The following is a 23,351-nucleotide window of genomic DNA, read 5'->3' as shown; positions in this document are numbered from 1 at the left end:
GATTTTAAAACTTAAATCCACCATATCTTACCAAGGAAAGTGTTCATACTGAGCAGGAGTAACATCTCAGTGGCCATCACTCAACTCACACCCTTGCAATTGTATTTTTGAATAATTCCATGCAGAAAGAACAGTTACTTTGGGTAAAAATTTATTTTACATACAGACCATTGCAACTTAACTATTAATTGAGAGACGTTATTTTTTCCTTCACAGAAAGTGACCAACTGGTCTGAGATTAACAGGAGTCAAAGCCTGAGAGCTGGGATTTTTTTCAGTTGGAAATCAGATCTTGGGGAGAAGGGTCCTTCCAAGCACCACTCAGTTCAGTGAGGAGCTGCAGGACTTTTAACTGCAGGTCAGCTGCACTGCACAGTGCTGGAAGCAGATTCTCAGAGTCAGTTTGGACCTTTCCAAAGCTGATCTTGCTGAGAAAGATGATGCCTGGACAGGTACATTTCTGACACTGTGTTCAGCTCTCAAACTAGAAATGAATATGGTGAAACAGCACAATCTCTGTAAAGTACAAAACACTGAATTGCAGGTCAGCAGACAGATGGGACAGCAATAATGGCGGGGCACTCCTAAGCCAAGTATTCTACATGTAGCGGGTTCCTGGCTGGGTTCATACTATGGCCCTAGTTCAAATGGACAGAGTACAAAAAATACTTTGACCAATAATTAATTGTACTGGAAACAGTCTACTAAAAAGCAATTCTTACTCTAGGTGCCAATGAGTCCTTAAAAGCAGGGACGGGACTGAGGATCTGCACTTGGGCAGTGCTGCCAGGATCATTCACGCTGCTCCATTTTTACTTTGGGAGGTCTCAGGAAGGTCCTGTTTTTCTTTTCTTTCTTCCCCTTGGTATTTGCCTGGAAATTTCTCCAGCTGTCCACACGACCATCCCGACTTTCCTGGGAGAAACAGAGAGGAACTAGAGGGTTAAGGAGTTCAAGATCCAGAGAACATCCCTTGCGTAACAGTTTCAAGAGATTAATTTGTCCCTTACCCAGCACCCTGGCAGCCAGAACATACAGACATTGTAAAGAGCCGGAGCAGTAGATGCAGCACAGTACAACCACACGTGAGCTCATGAACACCAGTGTAAGTAGTATACTGTTTTCTTGTTTCAAAAGCAACCAGCTTGAAATGTGCAGTCCTGATTACAGTTTAGAGAGTCCTCTGACGTACAAAGCAAATAAGAACCATTATCTCCAATGAATGTTCCCAATCTGGCAGCCCATAATGCACCATTTTCTTACTCTCACATCCTTGCAACAGTTCTCTTTGTGCTGCAGCTTGGAGACAGAGAGAAGTAAGAGAGAAGGGAAACATACTGCTGTCTTCTCTCACACTTTTTGCCACAGGCTTCACCACAAAGATGCAATAAAAAAGGTCTCTTATGGTGCTCTCTTTTCTCCTCTTCCCAGCCTATCCTCTGAGCAGCAGAAACCCCTCAATAAATTAATAAACTCATACCCCACAAACCCAGGCTACAATCCCTACAGGCTGAAGGTTTTACACAGTAGGACTGAACAAGCCCAGGGATGATTCACTTCACTGTACAATCCACATGTTCAAGGTCCTTCTGAATATATCTGTGCCTGGAATAGTGGTACTACACACAGGCTCAGGCTAGGATAGCTGTTCTCACTCCCATCTTCCTCTGCAGCCATACAGGAGAAGGCCGGTCACTACCAGCAATCTGGAGTCACAGAATTGTAGGGGCTGGAAGGAACCTCAAGAGATCATTGGGTCCAACCCCCCTGCCAAAGCAGGGGTTGCCCAGAGCAGGTTGCCCAGGTAGGCATCCAGACAGCCCTTGAGTATCTCCAGAGAAGGAGACTCCACAAACTCCCTGGGCAGCCTGTTCCAGTGCTCCATCACCCTCACCATAAAGAAGTTCTTTCGCATGTTGGTGCAGAACTTCCTGTCCTCCATTTTGTGGCCATTGCCTCTTGTCCTGCCCCCACAAAGCACTGAAAAGAGGTTGGCCAAATCCCTCTGTCTCCCACACTTCAGATATTTGTAAACATTAATAAGATCCCCTCTCAGTCTTCTCTTCTCAAGGCTGACCCAGGTCTCTCAGCCTTTCCTCATAGGGAAGATGCTCCAGGCCCCATATCATCTTTGTGGCCCTCTGCTGGGCTCTTTCCAGGAGATCCTTCTTTTTTGTACCGGGGAGCCCAAAACTGGACACAGTACTCCAGGTGAAGCCTGACCAGGGCAGAGTAGAGGGGGAGGATCACCTCCCTTGACCTGCTGGCCATGCTCCTTTTTATGCACACCAGGATCCCACTGGCCTTCTTGGCCACCAGGGCATACTGCTGGCAGTTCATAGTCAACCTGTCGTCCACCAGGACCCCCAGGTCCTTCTCCACAGAGTCCTCTCCAGCAGGTCACCTCCCAGCCCGCACTAATACATGCAGTTGTTCCTTCCCAGGTGCAGAATTCTACAAAGACAGGATGGAATACACTTTCACTAAGTTTGCAAACAACGCAGAGCTGGGATCCCCCCGATACGTTGGGGATTGGTGCTGCTATCTAGGGGGACCTTGACAGGTTGTAGAATGGGCCAGTAAGAACTTCATGAAGATCAACAAGAAGTACAAAGTCCTACCCATGGGGAGGAACAACGCCAGGCACCAATATATGTTGGACACCACCCAGCTGCAAAGGAGCTCTGCAGAGAAGGCCCTGAGGGTCCTGGTGGACACAGTTGACCACAAGTAACATGCCCTTGCTGCAGAAAAGGCTAAGGGTATCCTGAATTGCATTGGGAGCAATGGAGGCGGAAACACATTCCAACTTGTTCCTTTTCTATGGTGCATCAAGATATGACTCAGCTCTCAAAGCAGACTATGAATAGCTTCAGAGATATTCCTATGAGGATTCAGCAACACTGCAGAACATACACAAATCATACAGGTCTTTAGGATAAAGAGACAGGACACCTAACCAGACTAGGTATCCAATATGCAGACAAGGACCGGAATCACCAGGAGCAAGAAACCACAGAAGAGCAGTACAGTGGTACAGCTCAAGCACCTTTGGGGTTCCTTTTTTTTTTTTTTAATAAAACAAACAAAAAAACAACTGCATAACATCAATTTAGTCTTTTTTTCCTTAAGGTTTAAGCTTCATTCCAAGCAATAACATTTGTATCATACACATTTATTTCAGATATACTGTAAAGGCAAATACTGAGTCAGGACACATACAAGAGCAGCTAAGAAATCATGTGTTATTTTGTCTCTAATTACCTTCCCTCAACAATGATCGCTAGCAGAAATAATTCTTATGCCTGTACATTCAGATGATCCATTTTGGATGTTAGCACCTAGCTCTGATAATTTTTTTTTTGCTCATATGGATTAAGTGGTCACCAGCAAGGCTGGCGAAAGATACTTTTCTGCAAATGCAGAGCTTCAGCTGTCCAGGAGCAGTTGAGTAGGAGAACTAAAAGAATACATAGGGCCGCTCCTTGATGGGGAAGGTCTCCTCACAGACAATGACATAGGCAAAGCAGAGATGCTTAATGCCTACTTTGCCTCTGTCTTCAATGCCGATGATGGGCTTCGGGACCCAAGGTGTCCTGAGCTGGAGGACCGGGACGGTGGGGATGACAAACTCCCAACCGACCCTGAACGTGTGTGGGATTTGCTACTCCACCTGGATCCCTACAAGTCCATGGGTCTGGATGGGATTCATCCCCAGGTGCTGAAAGAGCTGGCGGACGTCATCACAGAACCTCTCTCAATTATTTTTCAACAATCCTGGGAATTTGGAGAGGTCCCGGTAGACTGGAAGCTGGCAAATGTTGTGCCAATTTTCAAGAAGGGTCAGAAAGAAGACCCTAGCAATTACAGGCCTGTCAGTCTCACGTCAGTGCCTGGTAAAATCATGGAGAAGATGGTTCTCGAACTTATTGAGGCGCACCTGGGGGACAAAGCAGTCATTGGTCCCAGCCAGCATGGGTTTGTGAAGGGTAGGTCCTGCCTAACTAACCTGATTTCCTTTTATGATAAGATCACCCGTATGGTGGACCAAGGGAAACCAGCTGATGTGATTTTTTTGGACTTCAGCAAAGCTTTTGACACGGTTTCCCATAGGATCCTACTGGACAAAATGTCCACCATACAGCTAAATAAAAACATCATACGATGGGTGAGCAATTGGCTAACGGGCAGGGCCCAAAGGGTTATGGTGAATGGGGCTGCATCAGGCTGGCGGGCGGTCACCAGTGGGGTCCCTCAAGGCTCCATTTTAGGGCCGGTACTTTTCAATATTTTTATAAACGATCTGGATGTAGGAATAGAAGGTATTTTGAGCAAGTTTGCTGATGACACCAAACTTGGAGGAGTTGTGGACTCGAATGGGGGTGGAAAGGCCTTGCAGAGGGATCTGGATAGGTTGGAGAGCTGGGCGATCGCCAACCACATGAAGTTCAATAAGAGCAAGTGCCGGGTCCTGCACCTGGGACGGGGAAACCCTGGCTGCATGTACAGACTGGGCGATGAGACGCTGGAGAGCAGCCTAGAAGAGAGAGATCTGGGGGTCGTGGTAGACAGCAAGTTGAATATGAGCCAGCAGTGTGCCCTGGCAGCCAGGAGGGCCAACCGTGTCCTGGGGTGCATTAAGCACGGCATCGCTAGTAGGTCGAGGGAGGTGATTGTCCCGCTCTACTCTGCGCTGGTGCAGCCTCACCTCGAGTACTGTGTGCAGTTCTGGGCACCACAGTATAAAAAGGACATGAAACTGTTGGAGAGTGTCCAGAGGAGGGCTACGAAGATGGTGAAAGGCCTGGAGGAGAAGACGTACGAGGAACGGCTGAGGGCACTGGGCCTGTTCAGCCTGGAGAAGAGGAGGCTGAGGGGAGACCTCATCGCAGTCTACAACTTCCTCGTAAGGGGGTGTCGAGAGGCAGGAGACCTTTTCTCCATTAACACCAGTGACAGGACCCGTGGGAACGGGGTTAAGCTGAGGCAGGGGAAATTTAGGCTTGACATAAGGAGGGGGTTCTTCACAGAGAGGGTGGTTGCACACTGGAACAGGCTCCCCAGGGAAGTGCTCACTGCACCGAGCCTGTCTGAATTTAAGAAGAGATTGGACTGTGCACTTAGTCACATGGGCTGAACTTTTGGGTAGACCTGTGCGGTGTCAAGAGTTGGACTTGATGATCCTTAAGGGTCCCTTCCAACTCAGGATATTCTATGATTCTATGAGTACTGGCTAGTACTAAGGGCTGCAGTACCAATAGCTCTGCAGCTCTCCTGTTTGGTCCATCATTATTTGCTTGTTTTGCTTGTAATACTTTCTCACATTTCCTCAGCTGCATCTGTAAAGCATCAACACCCAACTTCTCCAGCCACAGAATACAGAGCTTCTGCCAGCAGAATACCAGTGGCACATGCATTTCTTTGTCTGGCATTACATGACAAAACCTCATAGCACACTCAACACAACAACAACACATAGCTGCAGTCCATTCAGTGTTTTCCAGAGTATCCAGCTTCCTCCATCCATATTATATAGCATATGGACACAGACAAACTCTGCTCAGATGCGTCTCTGGAAAAATCCCAACTGTCTGCTTTCCACAGGATGCCAACCCAGCCCATACACTTCTCTCTTAAACACCCTGCTCTTAAAAGGTCTCTTGAGCATACCCTGGGATCAGGTTTTGGTTTAAATGAACTATCTAGCTCATCTTTTCAGCAGGTGCTGCACGTGACTACTAACTTCCTTCATACCCACCCAGCCCTCCATGTCACAGAACTTTACCCCTGGTGTGTAATGAGGTAAGAGGCTAGATTAAATGTTTTGTCAGGCTGTAGGTTTGACACCTAGAATAACAGCACGATAACCAACTACAAAGCTACTTCTGATATGCTTAAACCTTGAATACAGAGTGGAAGTGGCAAAGAGAAGTGACATTCAGGTCTTTGATATCTGCATAAGATATAGATTGCATAAGTGTTAGCAACCAGACTGAAAAGTATCAACACAATCCAACACCAGTGGTTGAACAGCTGCTGCATTAAGTTTTACTGATCGCCAGTGACCTGGGGTAAGAAGTAATTCAAATTTCTGACTAAGCTGCTGACAGAGTTGAAAAATACTATACAACTTCATTTAAGATACACCTGTTGGAAAGCCAGTATCAAAGCTCTATCAGTGGGCTCTTCTCACCGTACAAGGACAAAACCCAGGCTTCTGCGGAACATTTTAAGCATCTATGTAAGTTATCTTGCAGCACTTGCAGACAAAAGTCTCTCTTTTTCTCGCTAGGGAATTTCCAGCAGCATGGCTAAGAATTGCTGAGGCCCATTCAGCAAGTGACCCTGAGTTAGCCTGCTGATTACCTCAAAGTTCTTCTGCCATTCTCGCTCTCGTTTAGCTTTCTCCTGTGCCTCAATTTCTTCTTCCCTCTGTCGTTTCCTGGAAAGGAAACCATAAAGAAGTTTTGAACCACAAGCATCTATATTAAAAAAACACAGTGACACTTTCAAAATGTCCCAGAAAGCTCTTCTGACTTATTGGCAGATTAAAGTGCTTATCGGAAGAGATAAATATGCACAACTAAGATTGCACAACAAATAAAATTTTGTTTCAAATATGGAGAGAGCAGAGAAAATGGTTTGGCACCACTGACAGCACACATGTATTTAATCAGTCATCTTCTCTTGCAAAACAAGTTGGAATCCTTCAAAATTCTAGCAGTAAGTCTCTAAAATGATTGAGCATACACATTAATATAGCGTTAATAAACACTTGAGCATCCACAGTAAGAAAGACAGACTTTTCTCCCTAATTTTCATGTGTTGTCCAAAGTAGTGCCTTGTAACCATCTCCCAGACTGCCTTCACTGACCACTAACGAAGCCCTGCTCTATGAAGTGCATCCACAGTAAGCACTGAGGCAACACATGATCAAAACACAAAGTAGTTCAGGATCAATATGGCACAGAGTATTTCTGACACTTAATTAAAAATCAATTATTTGCATGCTAACAACATGCAGAAGTCTATCACCATTTGATTGTTTTGGCTTGCTTCCACAGAATATTAAACATACCAAATATACCAATGTCTTAAATACTGGAGAGCAAGTTTCCTATTTGAATTTCTCATGCACAGACCTCTACAACCAATAGGATGCTCAGTGAACTGGTGGAATCTACATCATTGAAGTATGCGAGCCTCAGTTTGAGAGGACCCCCTTGTTAATCCAATTCGAGGCAGGCTGTGCTTTCAGCAGGAGGTTAGACCACACAACCTCCAAATGCCTGCTCCAACCTAGACTATTCTCAGATTCTGTGATTTCTGATATTCTCCAAGGAAGCATGAGGGGAAAAGAAGACCCTGAACTGAACAGAGTGCTGCTCATACCTTTCATGCATTTCTTTAGCTTCTCTTTCTTTTCTCTTAATTTCCAGTTCGGCAAAGAGCTTCATTGTCTGTTTGTATACAGCTTGTTTGAACTGTGGAACACAAATCTTATCTTAAAATAATGCACATTAACACAGTTAGAGAAGTCTATTTTACTTAAGAATATAACAAGCATAAAAAGAACTTAAAGAATATGTATGCTCACATAGCCTCATATCCTGCCTTGACTGTAGTTAATAGCAGAGGCATGGAATAGGTTATCAACCACTACTGATTAAATTCTGGCCCCAACACCACTAGGAAAAAACTACTAACGTAACATTTTCATTTGTATTCACGAATCTGTGCCTAAACAGAACTTTTCATTTCAAGCTCTTTTACGTCTTCTGTTGAATCCTTTAACGTCATGATATTTGACAAAAAATGGTCACTGTACAGATGGTAATTTCCCAGCAGGCCTTCTTAATGTGTTTTAGTAAGTCTAGCACTGACTTTCCAGTGGGACATAACAGTATACTTTAAAACAAAAGATCCCTTCATTATTAAAGAACAGCAAGAGACTTTAGACAACCAATAGAAAATAAGACTGCTTTGGGGTTACTGTGACAATACCAAGTGGAAAAAAAAACACTTTGTAGGAAAAAAAGGGGTGAATACAGTAAGACTAATGTGTTTCATTGTTTGAGAAACATCTAAATCATGTTTAAGACTATTAAAGCCTCAAATACCACTTGACTTTTTCAGACTAGAAACCAGCTAAGAGCAGCTATATTATGTCACGCCATAAATGATGTGTTGCAGAACACTGAATCTGTCCTCACACACTATATGCAAGAAACAGACCAAACAGCTCTTACCACATATTGTCACTAAAAGTCCATTTTAAACATGCAATGGGTTCTCATACATTCCTCTACTAACAGTAAAGAGTGTCATAGTTCCAGCATTCAGAATACAAGATATTCAATTCAAAAACACTGGGTGATGGACAAGCAATAAAGACTTGCTCATAGGAAAGTACTGGATACCTTGAGCTACACAGTCTCATAATGTATTTCCTCTTTAGATTACAGTCATCCTATTTGCTTAAAGACATTAGATATTTCTCAACATATGGAACTTCTACAGTGACTTTTTAATTTATTCTTCTGTAAGTAGAAGAATTTGCAACACTCTAGCAAGTCTAATAAATACTTGCATACCAGTTTTGATTCTTAATTTCTCAAAACACCTTTTGTACTCCCCAGTCTCTCTGAACAGAATGTAACTTACAACTTCAGGATCATCCTCTTCTACATTGGGAGGTTTTCCATCTTTCTTCAACTGCTTCTTTTTTTCTTTCACCTTAAGATTAAGAATGAAAATAAGAATCTACAAAATTTTACAGGGCTTCCATAATTGTATCTAAATAGTTCTGTATTCTGTAGAAGAACTTCAGATGACAGTAAGTTCTTGATTTGGATTTATTTCAGATCAAAACGTCACAGCCTTATGCCCAGATAAACATACACGTTATCACTATCATATGAACTGCAGTAATTAAAAATACTATATTAGATACTATTCATCCAACACAATTCCTTTGTTTCATTTCCAGTTAGTTTGTTTTTAAGATATATTTATACCCAATATGTACAATTCAAACCAGCAGGAAGTTTATTTTGCTTTGTAATATTTGAAAGACTAACAACAACAAGCAGAATATAAAATGTTCCTTGATTTATAGTATCTGAGTTCTCCCGTATCATATTCTTTCTCAAGTTTGTTGTGTTTTAGTATGCTCATATCACTCAACTAACCTCTTGGTCAATGCAATCGGAGCTACTTTCCTTATCTTATAGGCCATTTTCCCCAAAACCTCTCCGTCTCCAGTTGTCAACACCTATTTTCTTTCACCTACACATATCTGAACTGCATCATTCATTCATAGACTCAAAAAGAAATATTTAGGTCAGATCACGGGGTCTGACCTAATTATTTCAAGTACTGAATTTCACTGAATTATCCCACACTGAGCTTAACAGCAGTCTTGGACAAAGCACATTTGTTCATGCCTTGACTTGCTCAGAGTCCACCTGCACAGATGCACCATGAATTTTGCTCAGCCCACCTTTTAATGACCGAAACATATAGCAGGTATACAAACAATAAAATTAAAAAGGACTAGCTATGGAATACTTACAGTATGTTCCACATATTCTTTTCCTGCCTGTATCACATCCAAGGCTCTCTTCTTTTGCTCCTGATCTAGCAGCAACTTGTATGCTTTATCCACAGCTAACAAAAAGCATCAACATTAATAGCACCAGTAGTCAAATTCAAAAGGCATCACAAGATTGCTCTTTACAAAGCTTTTGGAGCGTTTGTTGTTTTTTTTTTCAATACATCTAGGTGAGCGATATTATTTGTCAAATTGGATTTTGTGTGAAGTAATGGCAGAGACTGTCAGACACCTCTGGAGTTAGTAAGGTTAAGGCATCAGTCCTACCAAGTGATTTAGTTACAAGGCATGAGGTTAAGTTTAAGGTTCATAAATCCTCACGGTTAATGCAAAGCAGATGCCTAAAATTAACACCTTATTTCTGCTGTATGTTTTTTTTAACAAAATCTAATGCACAAATTAAACAGCTTTTTCTTGAACAATCCTGGAAACACATGGATGTTTGTCCCCATCGTGATCTGATAACGCCATTACTGCCACCTAGTGAAATTCTGCTGCTGAAATGCCAACCCACATATCTGTTCCCTCATCTATCTCTACAGCAATACTTCTGTTCTTCAGTGGGGCCTTCAGACCTTATACACATTTAAACCAGCTACAGAAAAATAGCAGTCCAACTACTCTCACACACCAGCCCAGAAGAGGTCGAGAGCATTACCTTCAAATGCCTTCTGTGCTCTGTCTGCATCATCTTGATTTTTGTCTGGATGTACCAATATTGACAACTGCAAGAGAAAGGATCTTGCTATCAAGATCATTGTAAAAGATAAAGACTACTTCAGAGATTTCTGTGAGAGCAGAGAAATAGTCTCAGACAGAAGTAATCACAGGGGATCACATTCCTTTGCATACATGCAAGTCAGCTGACAACATGTAGAGGTATGCATCAGTAAAAGCTTATAAAGATTTCTGACTGAAAATCAAGTACAACTCCTGTAGTAAATAGCCTATCTGAGAAAGTGGCTTGTGTTATACAGAACCACGCAAACACCTTTCAGCTGCAGTAGCATAGGGATGATAGGGTGACCTGTTGGCCTTAAGAAGAAAGAAATCTACAAAGATCAGCCAAAGTTTATCTTTCACTCAGTATCTCCCAGTAAGTTTTCCAGCATTCCTAACATTATTCAAATATCAAACTACTTAAAAGAATGGTAAGATTTTCCTTAGGCTCCTTTACTGAAAATTTAGGAAACTTCCTCCTGTACTCTTCCTGTGCTATTCCGAGATAGGACACTGATTGCTACCATCTTTAGTGCAACCTTAAATGGACTGGAAAAAACACATTCTCCATCTTCCCTTTTCAAAGGATGAAAAAGCTCTTTCAAAATTTCCCCATATGACATTCTTTTTTCTGTACCTTTTATTTTTGCCACTGATGTGCGGACTCTCTAGTTTATCTGCATCTTTCCTACTATAACATTCAAAACCACTCACAATGCTACACTGGTGACAAAGAACATAAAATACTTACTTCCTGAACTTTACCCACAACACTTGCTACTTCACAGGTAAAAGGTCCTGTCCCCCAAGAGGAGCATAGTGCTGATTTACTCTGTGATTTGCAATAGCCAGTATCTTTCTCCTTCTGTTGGCTATTCCAAGTTCTGCACGTATATCTTTGATTTCTTCAATAAAAAATTCCATGCACTTTTTTTACAAACATTTATTTGTGGTATTTTATCAGCCTAAAGCTGACAGCCCCAGTTTATTAATATGCAGAATTGAGAACTCAGCAACAAATAGGTTATCTTCCCATTACCCATGAAGAGTAGGCTACATCCTATCACCACTTTCGCACATTATGTTCCTCTGTCCGGACAAGGCAGCCAGCGCAGCTTCCTGTCTAAAGTCAGCTCTTCATGTCTATCAGGTGGGAAGATGCAACCCTCTGAATATCACATCTTTTTGTTGCACATACTGACTCAAATTTCTCCCGCAGATTTGGCAGCAGAATAAATCTGGGATGTTTCCTGTGTTGCATGGAGCAACGAAGAAAAGTCAGTGAGCTGCTGCTGTCCCAGGTAGCCCAACCATCAAAAATGACCAAAAAAAGGAATAATAATTATATATAGTCAGGTAACTTCTGGATCAAGGACAATACATTTGAGAAAAAAAAAAGATTTTCTCAGATCTTAATTTGTCAGATTTTGACCTTTTCTTTGGAGTAAACTTCAATAAACTGGTTATATGAGGGCATTTCAGTTTACATTAGCATAGTCACACATTTTACAGAGAAGAATATCATGTATGGACAAGGCACCCTTCTGCAGCTCTCCCCTTACTTATACAAAGATTGTTATATGCATTTTTTCACAAAATGGCTACTTGTCAGATAGAACTTTACCACCTTCCTCGTCCCCAAGCACAGCCGCAAAATCTCTACAGAGCTTCTAGTCTCCTTCCATAGGCTTCAAATGTTAAAGCCAAATACCTGCCGAAACCTTTTCTTTATTTCTTCATCTGTGGCATCAGGATCCATCTGCAGTACCTAAAGAGACCAAAACAGCACAGGAAGTTTAATGGTACACCCCATGTTTCGGGTTCCTTGCAGCAAGCTTTAAACATTGCCATACAGACACAATGCCAGAAAACACATGCCATCAGAGCGCTTCTCAGGACATGAATTTTCACCTAGTAAAACAAACATTTTAAGAGAAACCACATTTGGAACATTCTGCTTTTAGCAATGCTACATTCCATTGATTATGCCACAGTACTTTCCATACTCAAGTGTTGTGCAGACATCTGCCATCCCTGAACAGCCACCTTTGGACTAAACCTTCAATCAGACCTGTTGTTTAGCTTAGCAGAAATCGAAGAACATGGTGGTTTGGGACACTGTCAGACAATGCATAACTGAGAACATCAGACAGGAAACACACTACTTTGTAAGAATTTACTTATTTTGTCATTTTGAAAGAAGACAAGAGAGTCTTACTGTTTTGCCTCTGTGAACAAGCCCACGATCTACTGATCTTTAAGGATGTGACAATCAGTTTACTGATAAGAAGCACTAAGTAGCAACTGCATCTCCTCACTGCATATGCACACTGATCTGACATTAACAATCTGTAAATGAAAAGCACTTTCACAGAAAAGCCACCGTCTACTTTTAAATGGCCTTCATGACTTATTCTCCAAGTCAAGTACTAACATGATAAATTGACTGATCCTGATCTGGCTGACCAGCCTTAAATTAGGATTTTGAAAAGCACCTGAGTAGATTTAAAAAAAAAAAAAAAAGAAGCAGATGAAGACAATATCAGGAAGGAGCTCATTCAGTGGACGGAAAAGAGAGTATGAGCCAATAACATAACCTGTGTTGTGCCAAAAGAAGCATGGCCAGCAGGTTGAGGGAAGTCTACTCTGCTCTCATGAGACCCTACACAGAGTACTGTGTTCAGCTTTGGGGCCCTGTTGGAGTGGGTCAACAGGAGGCCACGAAGATCATCAGAGGACTGGAGCACCTCTCATGTGAAGGCAGGCTGAAGGAGTTGGGGTTGTTCAGCCTGCAGAAGAGAAGGCTCTGGGAAGACCTCACAGCAGCCTTCCAGTACCTAAAGAGGGCCTACAAGAAAGCAGGAGAGGGACTCTGCAAGTAGTGAAGTGATAGGACAAGAAGTAATGATTTTAAACTAAAAGAGGGTAGATTTAGATTAGATACAAAGAAGAAATTCTTTAGTATGAGAATGGTGAGGCACTGGAACAGGTTGCCCAGAGAAGCTGGGGATGCCCTATCCCTGGATTTGTTAAGGCTAGGCTGGATGGGACTTTGATCAACCTGGTCTGGTGGAAGGTGTCCCTGCCCATGGAAGGGAGGTTGGAACTTGATGATCCTTAAAGGTTGCTTCCAACCCAAACCATTCCATGATTCTCTGAATACCCACAGGAAAATCCTATTCCAGAACACCAGAATATGTTGCATTTTATGGAATCATAGGATCATTTAGGTTGAAAAAGACCTCTAAAATCATCTAGCCTAACTTTTAATTTAGAAAAAAATTACCAAGGAATTTTTTTTAATGTTTATTCCACCATTGTCATATTCCCAGATTCTTCATCACTGTTACATGAGCAAAACCAACAGAAATAAAAATATCATTGTTATTGAAAGGGGAAAACAAATACATTAACTTAGCAGCCATCAGCATAGGTTATAGCAAAAGTAATGCAGCATAAAAAAGTTGTTAGAAAACTGTATGCACAATACTCTTTTCCAAACCAGAAAAATGTTACTGCATACAATGCAAATGTAAAACAGAGTGATTTCCTGAAGGTACAGAAATGCAACTTTTCTCAATACTGTGGATATACACATTTTTTTGTAACAGTAATGTTTCTATCCAGCTATTACAGAGTGGGCCAAGAAAACACTTACGACTCAGGGATGTGAAATGTACTAAAATTCTGATTGGTAATGGTTACTTCAGCCAAAACAGAAAAAAACAAACGCTGAAGTACAAGACAAAGGCAAGTAAGACTTCTCACAAATCTTAGCAATGTTTACATGGAAATCAAATTTAAATGTAGTCCACATTTGCTGTCCATGTTGTCCAAGTGTCACTGTCTTCCTCAAGCTTTCAAACTTATTTGTAACTGACTATAGCTGGAATGAAACAATACAATGTGCAATGGAGTTACCTGTTTTACAAGAACCCCTCCAAAATTGCTCGCTAGTATAAGAAATAAGAGTCCCTGCTATCATTATATACACTACACAAGTTCAGTGGAATGAACTCCCATAATAAAAGACACACTTGTAAATGCTGAGTGGTCAGAAAAGAACCTGACAGCATAACACCTGTAGCTGTTATACTCTCATTCAGAAAGTACTTAGCACTAATCTGCCCAATCTTCCAGTGCCATTACACAAGAGGAGCATGTGAAAAGAATAGTTTCTACCTGCCATAAAACAGTAAAGAGAGCAAGTACATATGCACTACCCTCCTGTATTCTACAAAGCTTCAGCACTGTAATCTACATTTAGAAATTTATGTCTTTACGATGCTCGTCTCTTTACTGAATCAAATACCTGTTAGATATAGGATTTGGTACTCTATGTTCAGATAGGAGGATAAAATGTTCAGACTAACCTCAAAAGGATTCAAGTTGAAATAGGAAGATCCGGGTCGGGTCAGCCTGTCAATTTGGTTTTTTGATGTTAAAACTGAGTCTCGTTTTTCAATTTGTTTTACCTGAAGAGCAGAAGAGACCTTTATTAACTTTATTATCACAACATGCTCACCTGCTTTCCTGTGTGATCACTATACCAATCACCATCCAGTGCGACAATTTATAATACCTCTTGGATCTCCCAAACCTGTAGTTACTTTACTCAAGCAGGACATTTTTTTCAGCATATTCTACAGCATGACAGTGATTTCAATGTTACCTTTTAAAGGTAAATAATAATAATAAAAAAACACTTCTGTCCACCTCTTACATATCTTATGCTCAACTGCTGTGGCTTTGTCACCTCATTTCAGTCCTACACTTCACCAGCACTGTCATCGTGATCCCTCAGATACCTGCTGCAAAATTTTAACCCAACATCTGCAGGAGAGCCCATTAAACGTTTACTCACACCAGTGCAAGCATACAAACGCTTCATTCTACCAGCGATTATTTAATTTAGTTCAGTTTACTTTTTTTTTTTTTCCCGTTAATCCACTTTTTTTTTTTTTTTTCCAAATAACCCCCATTAAATCGGCAGCACCGTTCCGTGGGCGATGCTGAGCTCCACACACGCCAGTCGCGCACAGGCCAAGGGGAGCAGCACAGGCTGAGGGGCAGGGCCAGGGGCAGGGGCAGGGGCAGGGCCGCGCACTCCCTGCGCCCCGCGCGGCCCCCCCGGCCCGGCCCGGCCCGGCCCGGCCCCAGCGACGCCCCCAGCCCCTCCCTTCCCTTCGCTTCGCTTCCCTTCACGGCCGGGCCGGGCCGGGCCGGGCCGGGCCGGGCCGAGCCACCCCCCCCCCGCCGTCAGGCGGGCGCCGCCGCGCCGCCAATGCCCCGGCGCTGGCAGGAGAGCGTCTCCGCGAGGCGGCGACGGGGCGGGCAGGGCCCGGTACCTCGTTGTAGAAGGTGAGGAACGCCTCCTCGGCGGCGCCCCCCGCCCCGCGCTCCCCCGGAGCCGCCATGGCCAGCACCGCGTGACGCCACGCGCGCGCCCGAGCGCGACGCTGAGGCCGAGCGGCGAAGGCGGCGCCCCCCGGCACGTGACCGCCGCGGCGCAGCCATGGCGACGGGCCCCGCCCCGCGCACGGCGGGGGAGGGGGGGCGGGGCCGCGCGGAGCTCCCTCAGGCGGCCGCGAGCGGCGCGCCCGGCCCCTCCCTCCTGGGGTGCCATGGACGTGCCTGGGCCGGGCGCGGCGTCGGCCCCGCCCCCGCGCGCCGCTGCCTCGTCCGCGCGGCGGCCCAAGGGCAGGCGGCCATGGCGGCGGCAGTGGCGCTGCGGGGCGGCCTGCGCGGGGCTCTGGTGGCGCAGCAGCAGCGCGCCTGGAGCTCGGGCTCGGGCGCCGACCAGGTGGGGGCGGCGGGCCGGGGCGGCGGGGGTCTCGAGGCCGCCGGGGTCTCGAGGCCGCCGTCCCCTCACCGCTGTCTTTCCTCGCAGCTGGGCGAGCTGGGCAAAGGCGCCGGGAAGGGCGGCGGCGGCGGCGGTGCCATCCGTGAGGCCGGCGGCGCCTTCGGCAAGAAGCAGGCGGCCGAGGAGGAGCGGTACTTCAGGTGAGCGCGGGTGCGGCCGGGCCTGCCGGGGGTCTGCCTCGCCCCGCACGGCCCGGCCCGGCCCGGCCCGGTCGGTCACCGGCCGTGTGTGAGGCCGAAGCCTGGCCTCCGCCCTCCCCCCCCTCCACACACACACTCCTAGCACGGCGCCGGGGCATTGTGCTGCCCACGGGTGTGCGCTGCCGTGACCGGGAGCTGCCGGGCATCTCGTGGCGTGCTTTCTTGCAGGGAAAAGGAGAGGGAGCAGCTCGCTGCCTTGAGGAAGCACCATGAGGAAGAGATCGATCACCACAAGAAAGAGATAGAGCGACTGCAGAAAGAAATCGAGCGTCATAAGTATAAGATCAAGAAGCTTAAAGATGATGACTAAGCTGTCGCTACTGCTGAGTTCTGTTTGCCTTGTATGGCCACTACTTATTATGGTGTAAAACAGCATCGAAGACTGTATGCTTTGGCCAAAGTGATCCAAATTTGTCCTATTGTACTGTGGTCTGCAACAATGTCAAATAAACTACTCAGTCTCTCTCTTCTGCTCAGTAACTGTTTAATTAAAAAAAAAATCTACTGTGTGATTTTAAACGTCATAGTTCTTCTGAAAAAGTATAGGCATAGAATTACAGAATATCCAGAGTTGGAAGGGATCCATAAGGATCATCAAGTCCAATTCCTGGCACCACGCAGGTCTACCCCAAATTCTAGACCACGTGACTAAATGCACAGTCCAAACACTTCTTTAATTCAGACAGGCTTGGTGCAGTGACTACTGCCATGGGGAGCCTGTTCCAGTGTGCGACCACCCTCTCGGTGAAGAACATTTTCCTGATGTCTAGCCTAAAGTAGACAAAAACCATCATTGTTCTTCTGTTCTTAAGTAGGCAGTCCTGTATATAACTTTACGATTTTATTTATTTATTTTTAAAGAAATGACCATGGGTTGTTAGTGCGCTAACTTTACTGTTAAAACTGCAAGAAAAGTAGAAAAACGTGAAAAGGTATTTGTGTAGAGACTTGTTAACACAGAAATAACTTTCTAAAGAAAATTCATTTATGGTTGTGCAGGGAGAAGACAGTGCTCTACTACAGTAGCAGAGTGTGAATAAAAGGTTATTTTGTTGCACTTAGTGATTAGCGCCATAAACAAATGGAAAAAAAAAACACTTCTAAATCATGGTGATTTGACTTGGGGTTGTGCAAATTTCTGGAGCAACGCAGCTGAAATACTTCTACATAAATGTTACTTTCTCCAAAGACTTTTTTTCCAAATGGTGGTTTTCTTTCTGTAGTTCTGGGTGTTTCTTATACAAGTCTTCTTTCAAACAAAGATGGATTAAGGTGCATCATACACAGGTTCAGTCACATGAGATTTCCTTACAAGAAATCAGCAAGATACCTACTGAAACAATGTGGTCTTATTTCACTGAGCCCTGAAAATAAGGGGATTGTATGTAATAAGAATGGATGAGTAAGAAAATAGGCTTTCCTTCCTCACCTTTACTGCCTTCCCTGTTAAATTTGCCTGAACAGGCTTGTAATTTCTATCACTGCTAAAAAGCCCCCCTATGTTAAAGTAAATTAAACTGTCAAGTGTTGCAATGAAGCTGGACTAGGGGATTATGTAGCTAGCTCCATCTTTTCTGGAACAGCAGAAGGCAAATGGGAGCCTTTGGTATAGAAGGTGCTTAGACAAAGGTAGAGCCAGCTGGTTGACCATGTCACAGCTTCTTGTCCTCAATCAGCTGTTTTCCCCTTGGGCCACTCTTCCACCAGAGAAACGCTGCAGCAAAGTGGTATGCCTTATTGCCAGAGTAAATGACTGTAGTGCTAATGAAAAGTCCATGACCTCTTGTGTAATGAAAACATACTCTGGATGATCAACTGCAGAAGAGAGGCTGCACACTGTGAAGTATGCAACTGTCTTGCTTTGTTCAGTCTGTGGGATGTGGTGTTAGCAGTGCGTGGGGTGTGCATACAGCTGCCTGCAGGGTTCCACCTTTGTAGCTGGGGCTGATTGACCTGAGCCAGAAGCATTGGTGTCTCTCCCTCCCCACCTCCCTGGCAATATGAAACCTGCTGGGAAGAACTGTGTCATGACAAACAGTATGCTATCAATCTTAGTTCTTAACCCCTTAAAAATCCTCTTTTTCCTTCTGTATCTGCGAGCTGGTTGGCTTCCCCAAAAAGCTGTGGAGTCACTAGTGAGATGTCACAATTGAAAAACAATTTCTTGGCATTATGGCTACAGTGGATTATGGAATAGCTGAAAGACATTTTAGGCCAACATTGTATTCTAAGGTCTTCTGAGCACGTTCCACTGGCATCCCAAGGAGGTGAAAACCACAAACTGTGTGAAGTCCTAGAGACAGGTGTGTTAGGAATCACTACATGGGGTCATTCTGATGGTCTGAATTCATCATTGTTTTACAACTGAACCACTGCTATGCCTTGTATATGTCCTATAGCTCAGCCACAGAGCCTCTGCCCATGTACTTTTAGTGCTAGACGGGATTTGCTGGGAGATGGTGAGAGTGTTCTGATGTGGACCACTATCATCTCCTCCTGTGTCTCTGGGAGAGGTTTACAGACTTTCTGAAGTCCCCTGGAACTCAGGTGTGCAGTCATACTGTACTGTAGTCCTGACTATAGCACCTCATCCATTTTCTTGCACTGATTCTGCTGCTCATTAAAACATTTTACAAGCAGATTTAAATGCAGAACTTTATTTCCCTCTTTCCTGGGGAAGGAGAATGAGTTTGAGCAGTGTCTGACCAGTAGAAAAGTTGGTTCTGGAGTTTCCTAAATGTTTCAGGAATACCTCTGCGTTTTAGCAATAGATGATAAATCATCTTGTTTTCTTGTTTTGTGGAGGTACTGTATTTGGGTTGCTTTACTAAAAACATAAGAGAGGTAAATGTGAAATCTGTCTGTCTGTGACTTAGAGACAGACCTCCCAGCAGAGGTACTTCAGCTATTGGAAAGCGGAGATCATTTAAGATGATTATGTTTGTTCCCATGCATGCTTCACCAACAGTGTCTGGTATCATAAATGCTTAATTCGGATCACCTTCAAACTGCAGCTGTGTAACAGGCCATGGAAGGGCTTATTAAGGGTTTCCTCAATTGCTCTGGAATGGCTAATGGCATGAATAGCCCTTCCTTCTGTTCTGCAGGCACAAGGGTGCAAACAGAAGGAATTCTTCTCTCTTTCCTGCTAGTACTGATGCATTCGTCTTATTCTATTGTTCCTCAGGGTAGGACTGATCCGATCCATAACATCCTAATATTCAACAGTCACCTACAGCATGGATTCATCAAGAAAAAGCTTCGCTTCTTAGAGATGCATATTCTTCCCTGCCCCCAAATCCTCTGTCCTAATCTTGCTCCTGTAGGTCAATTGCCCAACACCACTGCAGAAGCAAGCGAATAACACTTTTTCAGCTAAAACCAACCTGGTAACTATTGCTGCAGCAAATGGAAGCTACTTTCCAAGAATTGTATCCTGCTGTATACCGCACAAAAATGATGGAAGTTGCCAAGAAACTTTGGCTGAATAATGCGGACAAAAATGACAAGAGACAAAAGTCTGAAACTATGAATTGGCAGGACCTCCTCACTCCACTTATGTTCATAGGATTTAATAAATTGAGTAAATGAAGTTGTCTGCCTTTGTACTCTCACTCTTTCTCTCTCTTCTAAAGCTATTTTCAATGCAAGTTACCCAGGTTGTCCAATCTTGGTCTGGTCTCTCTGTGCCCTTTCATCATACTAGTCCTACCCACTCCAAAGCAGACAAAGGGGATGAGATATATTAAAGACAAATCAAATCAAATACTTTTTTTTTTTTTTTTCCCTCAAAATCAAAGATACTGGCTCTGTGCAATGCAAAATAAACAGCACAGCCTCCACAGTTAGAAATTTTCCTCAGCATTCCTCTATTTTAATGGGGTGCAGAACACACTGGGGACTTTCAGAAAGTTCCTTAGTGGTAGATGAAGCCTGTAGGTTTCTCTCTCTCTCTCTTTTTTCTTTATTTTTTTTTTTTTCTTTTCTTGGCAAACCTCCTCTCACTGTGTCCTGGTTTCAGTTAGAACAGAATTAATTTTCTTCCTAGTAGCTGGTGGAATGCTGTGTTTTGGCTTAGGATGAGAAGAGTGCTGATAACACCCCGATGTTTTAATTGTTGCAGAGCAGTGCTTATACTAAGCCAAGGACATCTCAGCCTTTTGCTCTGTCCTGCCAACAGGCAGGCTGGGGGTGCAGTAAGAGCTGGGAGGGGACAGACCCAGGACAGGTGACCCAAACTAGCCAAAGGGGTATTCCATACCATCTGACGTCATGCTAAACAATATATAGGGGTGGCTAGCCGGGGGAGGGGGGTAGGACTGCTCGGGGTGAGGCTGGGCATCGGTCAGCGGGTGGTGAGCAATTGCATTGTGCATCACTTGTTTGTACACATTATTAGTAGTAGTACTATTATCACCATTGTATTATTATTATTATTATTGTTGTTGTTGTTGTTGTTATTGTTATTATTATTGTTATTATTATTTTCCTGTCTTATTAAACTGTCTTTATCTCAACTCATGGGCTTCACTTTCCATTTCTCTCCCCTGTCCCAGAGAGGGAGGGGGAGGGTGAGCGAATGGCTGCGTGGTGTTTAGCTGCCAGCCGGGCTAAACCTGGAAGTCTGGGCTTGGGCAAACACAAAAGAGCTACTTACAGAATGCCAGCTTATGAGATGTTTCCTGGAGCCAGGCACATGCATCATGCATGGCACATAATGAAGGGTACACTGATAATTGGTCAGAATAAAAAGTTTAAAGCAGTTTAAAGCATATGAAATATCCCTTTTTCCAGTATACGTTAACAGCTCACATGCAAGATACAGCAGAATCAACTCTGTTATCTTGCTACTGATAGGGAAACAAATTTCACTGCAAGCTTGGAAGAGGAGTAGTACACTGATGGGAACAGGCTGAGTCTCTATAAATCTCAACCCTCAGACAGTAAGAAAATAGGAAAATGTCAACAGGTGGCAGGGTAAATACATACAGCTGCTCAAAAGCCTGCTTCCTGATGAAAAGCCTGCTTCCTTTACCTCGTTTGCAGGGAAGTTGCTTTGGCTGCTAGTGGATATACTCACCTTTCTCACACTGGACTAAGCTACTACCTTCAGGCCATAATTTGTTCCTGACTAAAGGTATTCCATGTTCAGATCATTTTAGGCTGAGGCTTTTGTATGAGCACGAGAACAAAGAGTTTCTGCCAAAGCAGGTGCAGAAGCTAGGGTGGTAGTAGCTGCATACATGTATATACAGGAGTGATCTACCAGAACTTGGTCAGTAAGCCAAATGTCTGAGCTCCACTGTTAGCATGGAGCTCTGGCACCTTTATACTACATAAAATACAATAGAAGATACCTTCTTCTGATATCCTGCTGCCTTTAACAGTGAAGCACCAAGAGGATAAGAGCAGAGCTGAGCTTGCTTACAGAAATAAGGGACTGCAAAACCCTAAAACATGGAGGGCAAGAACATCCAAGCATGGAAATAGAAGGAGATCTTCAGCTGGGGACAAAGACATTCACCCAAGTCATCCATACCCAGGTGGCATAGGCAGATAACCACATACGTACAAGGACACAGATCTTGCTTCACATCAGAATTTGGTCAGCCCCATTACAGCTTATGTATGTGCAGTCTGCGGTGCGCAGTAGATGATTTTCACACTGTTTTTTCCAGTGTAATACTGATACTATTGTCCCATGAATTGACCTTGCCAGGGAAAACAACAACAACAAAAAGCTAGACTGCTTAATGGAACCAGTATTATAACTGAAATAATTTCAGTATAAGCATCACATTACAGTGAAAAAGTAATAGTGCCAGATCCTGTTAAAGAACGGATGACAACAGACCCTACAATCAGCAAGGAACTGTCAATAGTGCCAGACCTGGAGTTGGAAGCCCTAGAAGTAGTGCAGATTTCACAAGAGAAGCAGCACATCTGCCTGCCACCAGACAGGTTCAGCAAGATACACTGAACACCTCTGATACCTGAGTTTGCCTCTGATTTTTGGACCAAAAAGTTCCTTTTATTTACAACAGCTAACACATATAATTTTATTCCTGCTCCACGTTAATAACGATGGAAATATGCATACTTAATATGCAGTAGGGGTGCACGCAGCCTTCAGAAGAGTTGTTTTGTTGTTGTACAGTTCAAAGGCCCTTCTCCAAGGGTATGAAAGCTACTGCTGTTTCTTTAGCAGGTGTAAGGCCTGTCCACCTGGATGGATGGACTGTCTCCACACAATGCCCCGGGACTCAGCTTGACCCAGCCAAGCACAAATTCAGTTTTGCGTTGTGCAGCTGCGGGCTAAGATGGAAGACCCTGCAACACTTTGTGGCCTATGGGAAACACTATCAACTCCAACAAGAGGTCTTCCTACAGAACTGCGTATTTATCGCATCACTGTGTGGCCAGCAGGACTAGGGAAGTGATTGTCCCCCTGTACTTGTCTCTGGTGAGGCCACACCTCAAGTACTGTGTTCAGTTTTGGGCCCCTCGCTACAAGAAGGACATCGAGGTGCTTGAGCGGGTCCAGAGAAGGGCGACGAAGCTGGTGAGGGGCCTGGAGAACAAGTCCTACGAGGAGCGGCTGAGGGAGCTGGGCTTGTTCAGCCTGGAGAAGAGGAGGCTCAGGGGCGACCTTATTGCTCTTTACAGATACCTTAAAGGAGGCTGTAGTGAGGTGGGGGTTGGCCTGTTCTCCCACGTGCCTGGTGACAGGACGAGGGGGAATGGGCTTAAGTTGCACCAGGGGAGTTTTAGGTTGGATGTTAGGAAGAATTTCTTTACTGAAAGGGTTGTGAGGCATTGGAACAGGCTGCCCAGGGAGGTGGCGGAGTCACCATCCCTGGAAGTCTTTAAAAGACGTTTAGATGTAGAGCTTAGGGATATGGTTTAGTGGGGACTGTTAGCGTTAGGTCAGAGGTTGGACTCGATGATCTTGAGG

General features: G+C 44.1%; 2 protein-coding genes across 3 annotated transcripts; one reads left to right on the top strand and one right to left on the bottom strand.

The window, feature by feature from the left end:
- Positions 1-134: 134 nt before the first annotated feature.
- On the bottom strand, positions 135-15,837 carry DNAJC8 (DnaJ heat shock protein family (Hsp40) member C8). Of its 2 annotated transcripts, XM_068658050.1 has the most exons (10): positions 15,682-15,837; positions 14,707-14,808; positions 12,045-12,101; positions 10,272-10,338; positions 9,575-9,669; positions 8,665-8,736; positions 7,393-7,484; positions 6,367-6,442; positions 1,264-1,299; positions 135-915 (listed from the first exon to the last, which is right to left on the bottom strand). In XM_068658050.1, the coding sequence occupies exons 1-10, from the start codon at positions 15,748-15,750 to the stop codon at positions 793-795; spliced, it is 789 nt and encodes a 262-aa protein (XP_068514151.1). In that variant the 5' UTR covers positions 15,751-15,837; the 3' UTR covers positions 135-792. The 2 variants fall into 2 exon arrangements, with proteins under 2 accessions (XP_068514151.1, XP_068514153.1); XM_068658052.1 differs by lacking the exon at positions 1,264-1,299 and having other exon boundaries at positions 15,682-15,836.
- A 138-nt stretch (positions 15,838-15,975) lies between these two features.
- On the top strand, positions 15,976-16,861 carry ATP5IF1 (ATP synthase inhibitory factor subunit 1). Its single transcript, XM_068658053.1, has 3 exons — positions 15,976-16,136; positions 16,224-16,336; positions 16,565-16,861. The coding sequence occupies exons 1-3, from the start codon at positions 16,044-16,046 to the stop codon at positions 16,704-16,706; spliced, it is 348 nt and encodes a 115-aa protein (XP_068514154.1). The 5' UTR covers positions 15,976-16,043; the 3' UTR covers positions 16,707-16,861.
- The last annotated feature ends 6,490 nt before the right edge of the window (positions 16,862-23,351 follow it).

The sequence above is a fragment of the Anas acuta genome, chromosome 21, assembly GCF_963932015.1.
Source record: "Anas acuta chromosome 21, bAnaAcu1.1, whole genome shotgun sequence".
Taxonomy (NCBI): domain Eukaryota; kingdom Metazoa; phylum Chordata; class Aves; order Anseriformes; family Anatidae; genus Anas; species Anas acuta.
This window is presented reverse-complemented; position numbering and strand designations above follow the sequence as displayed.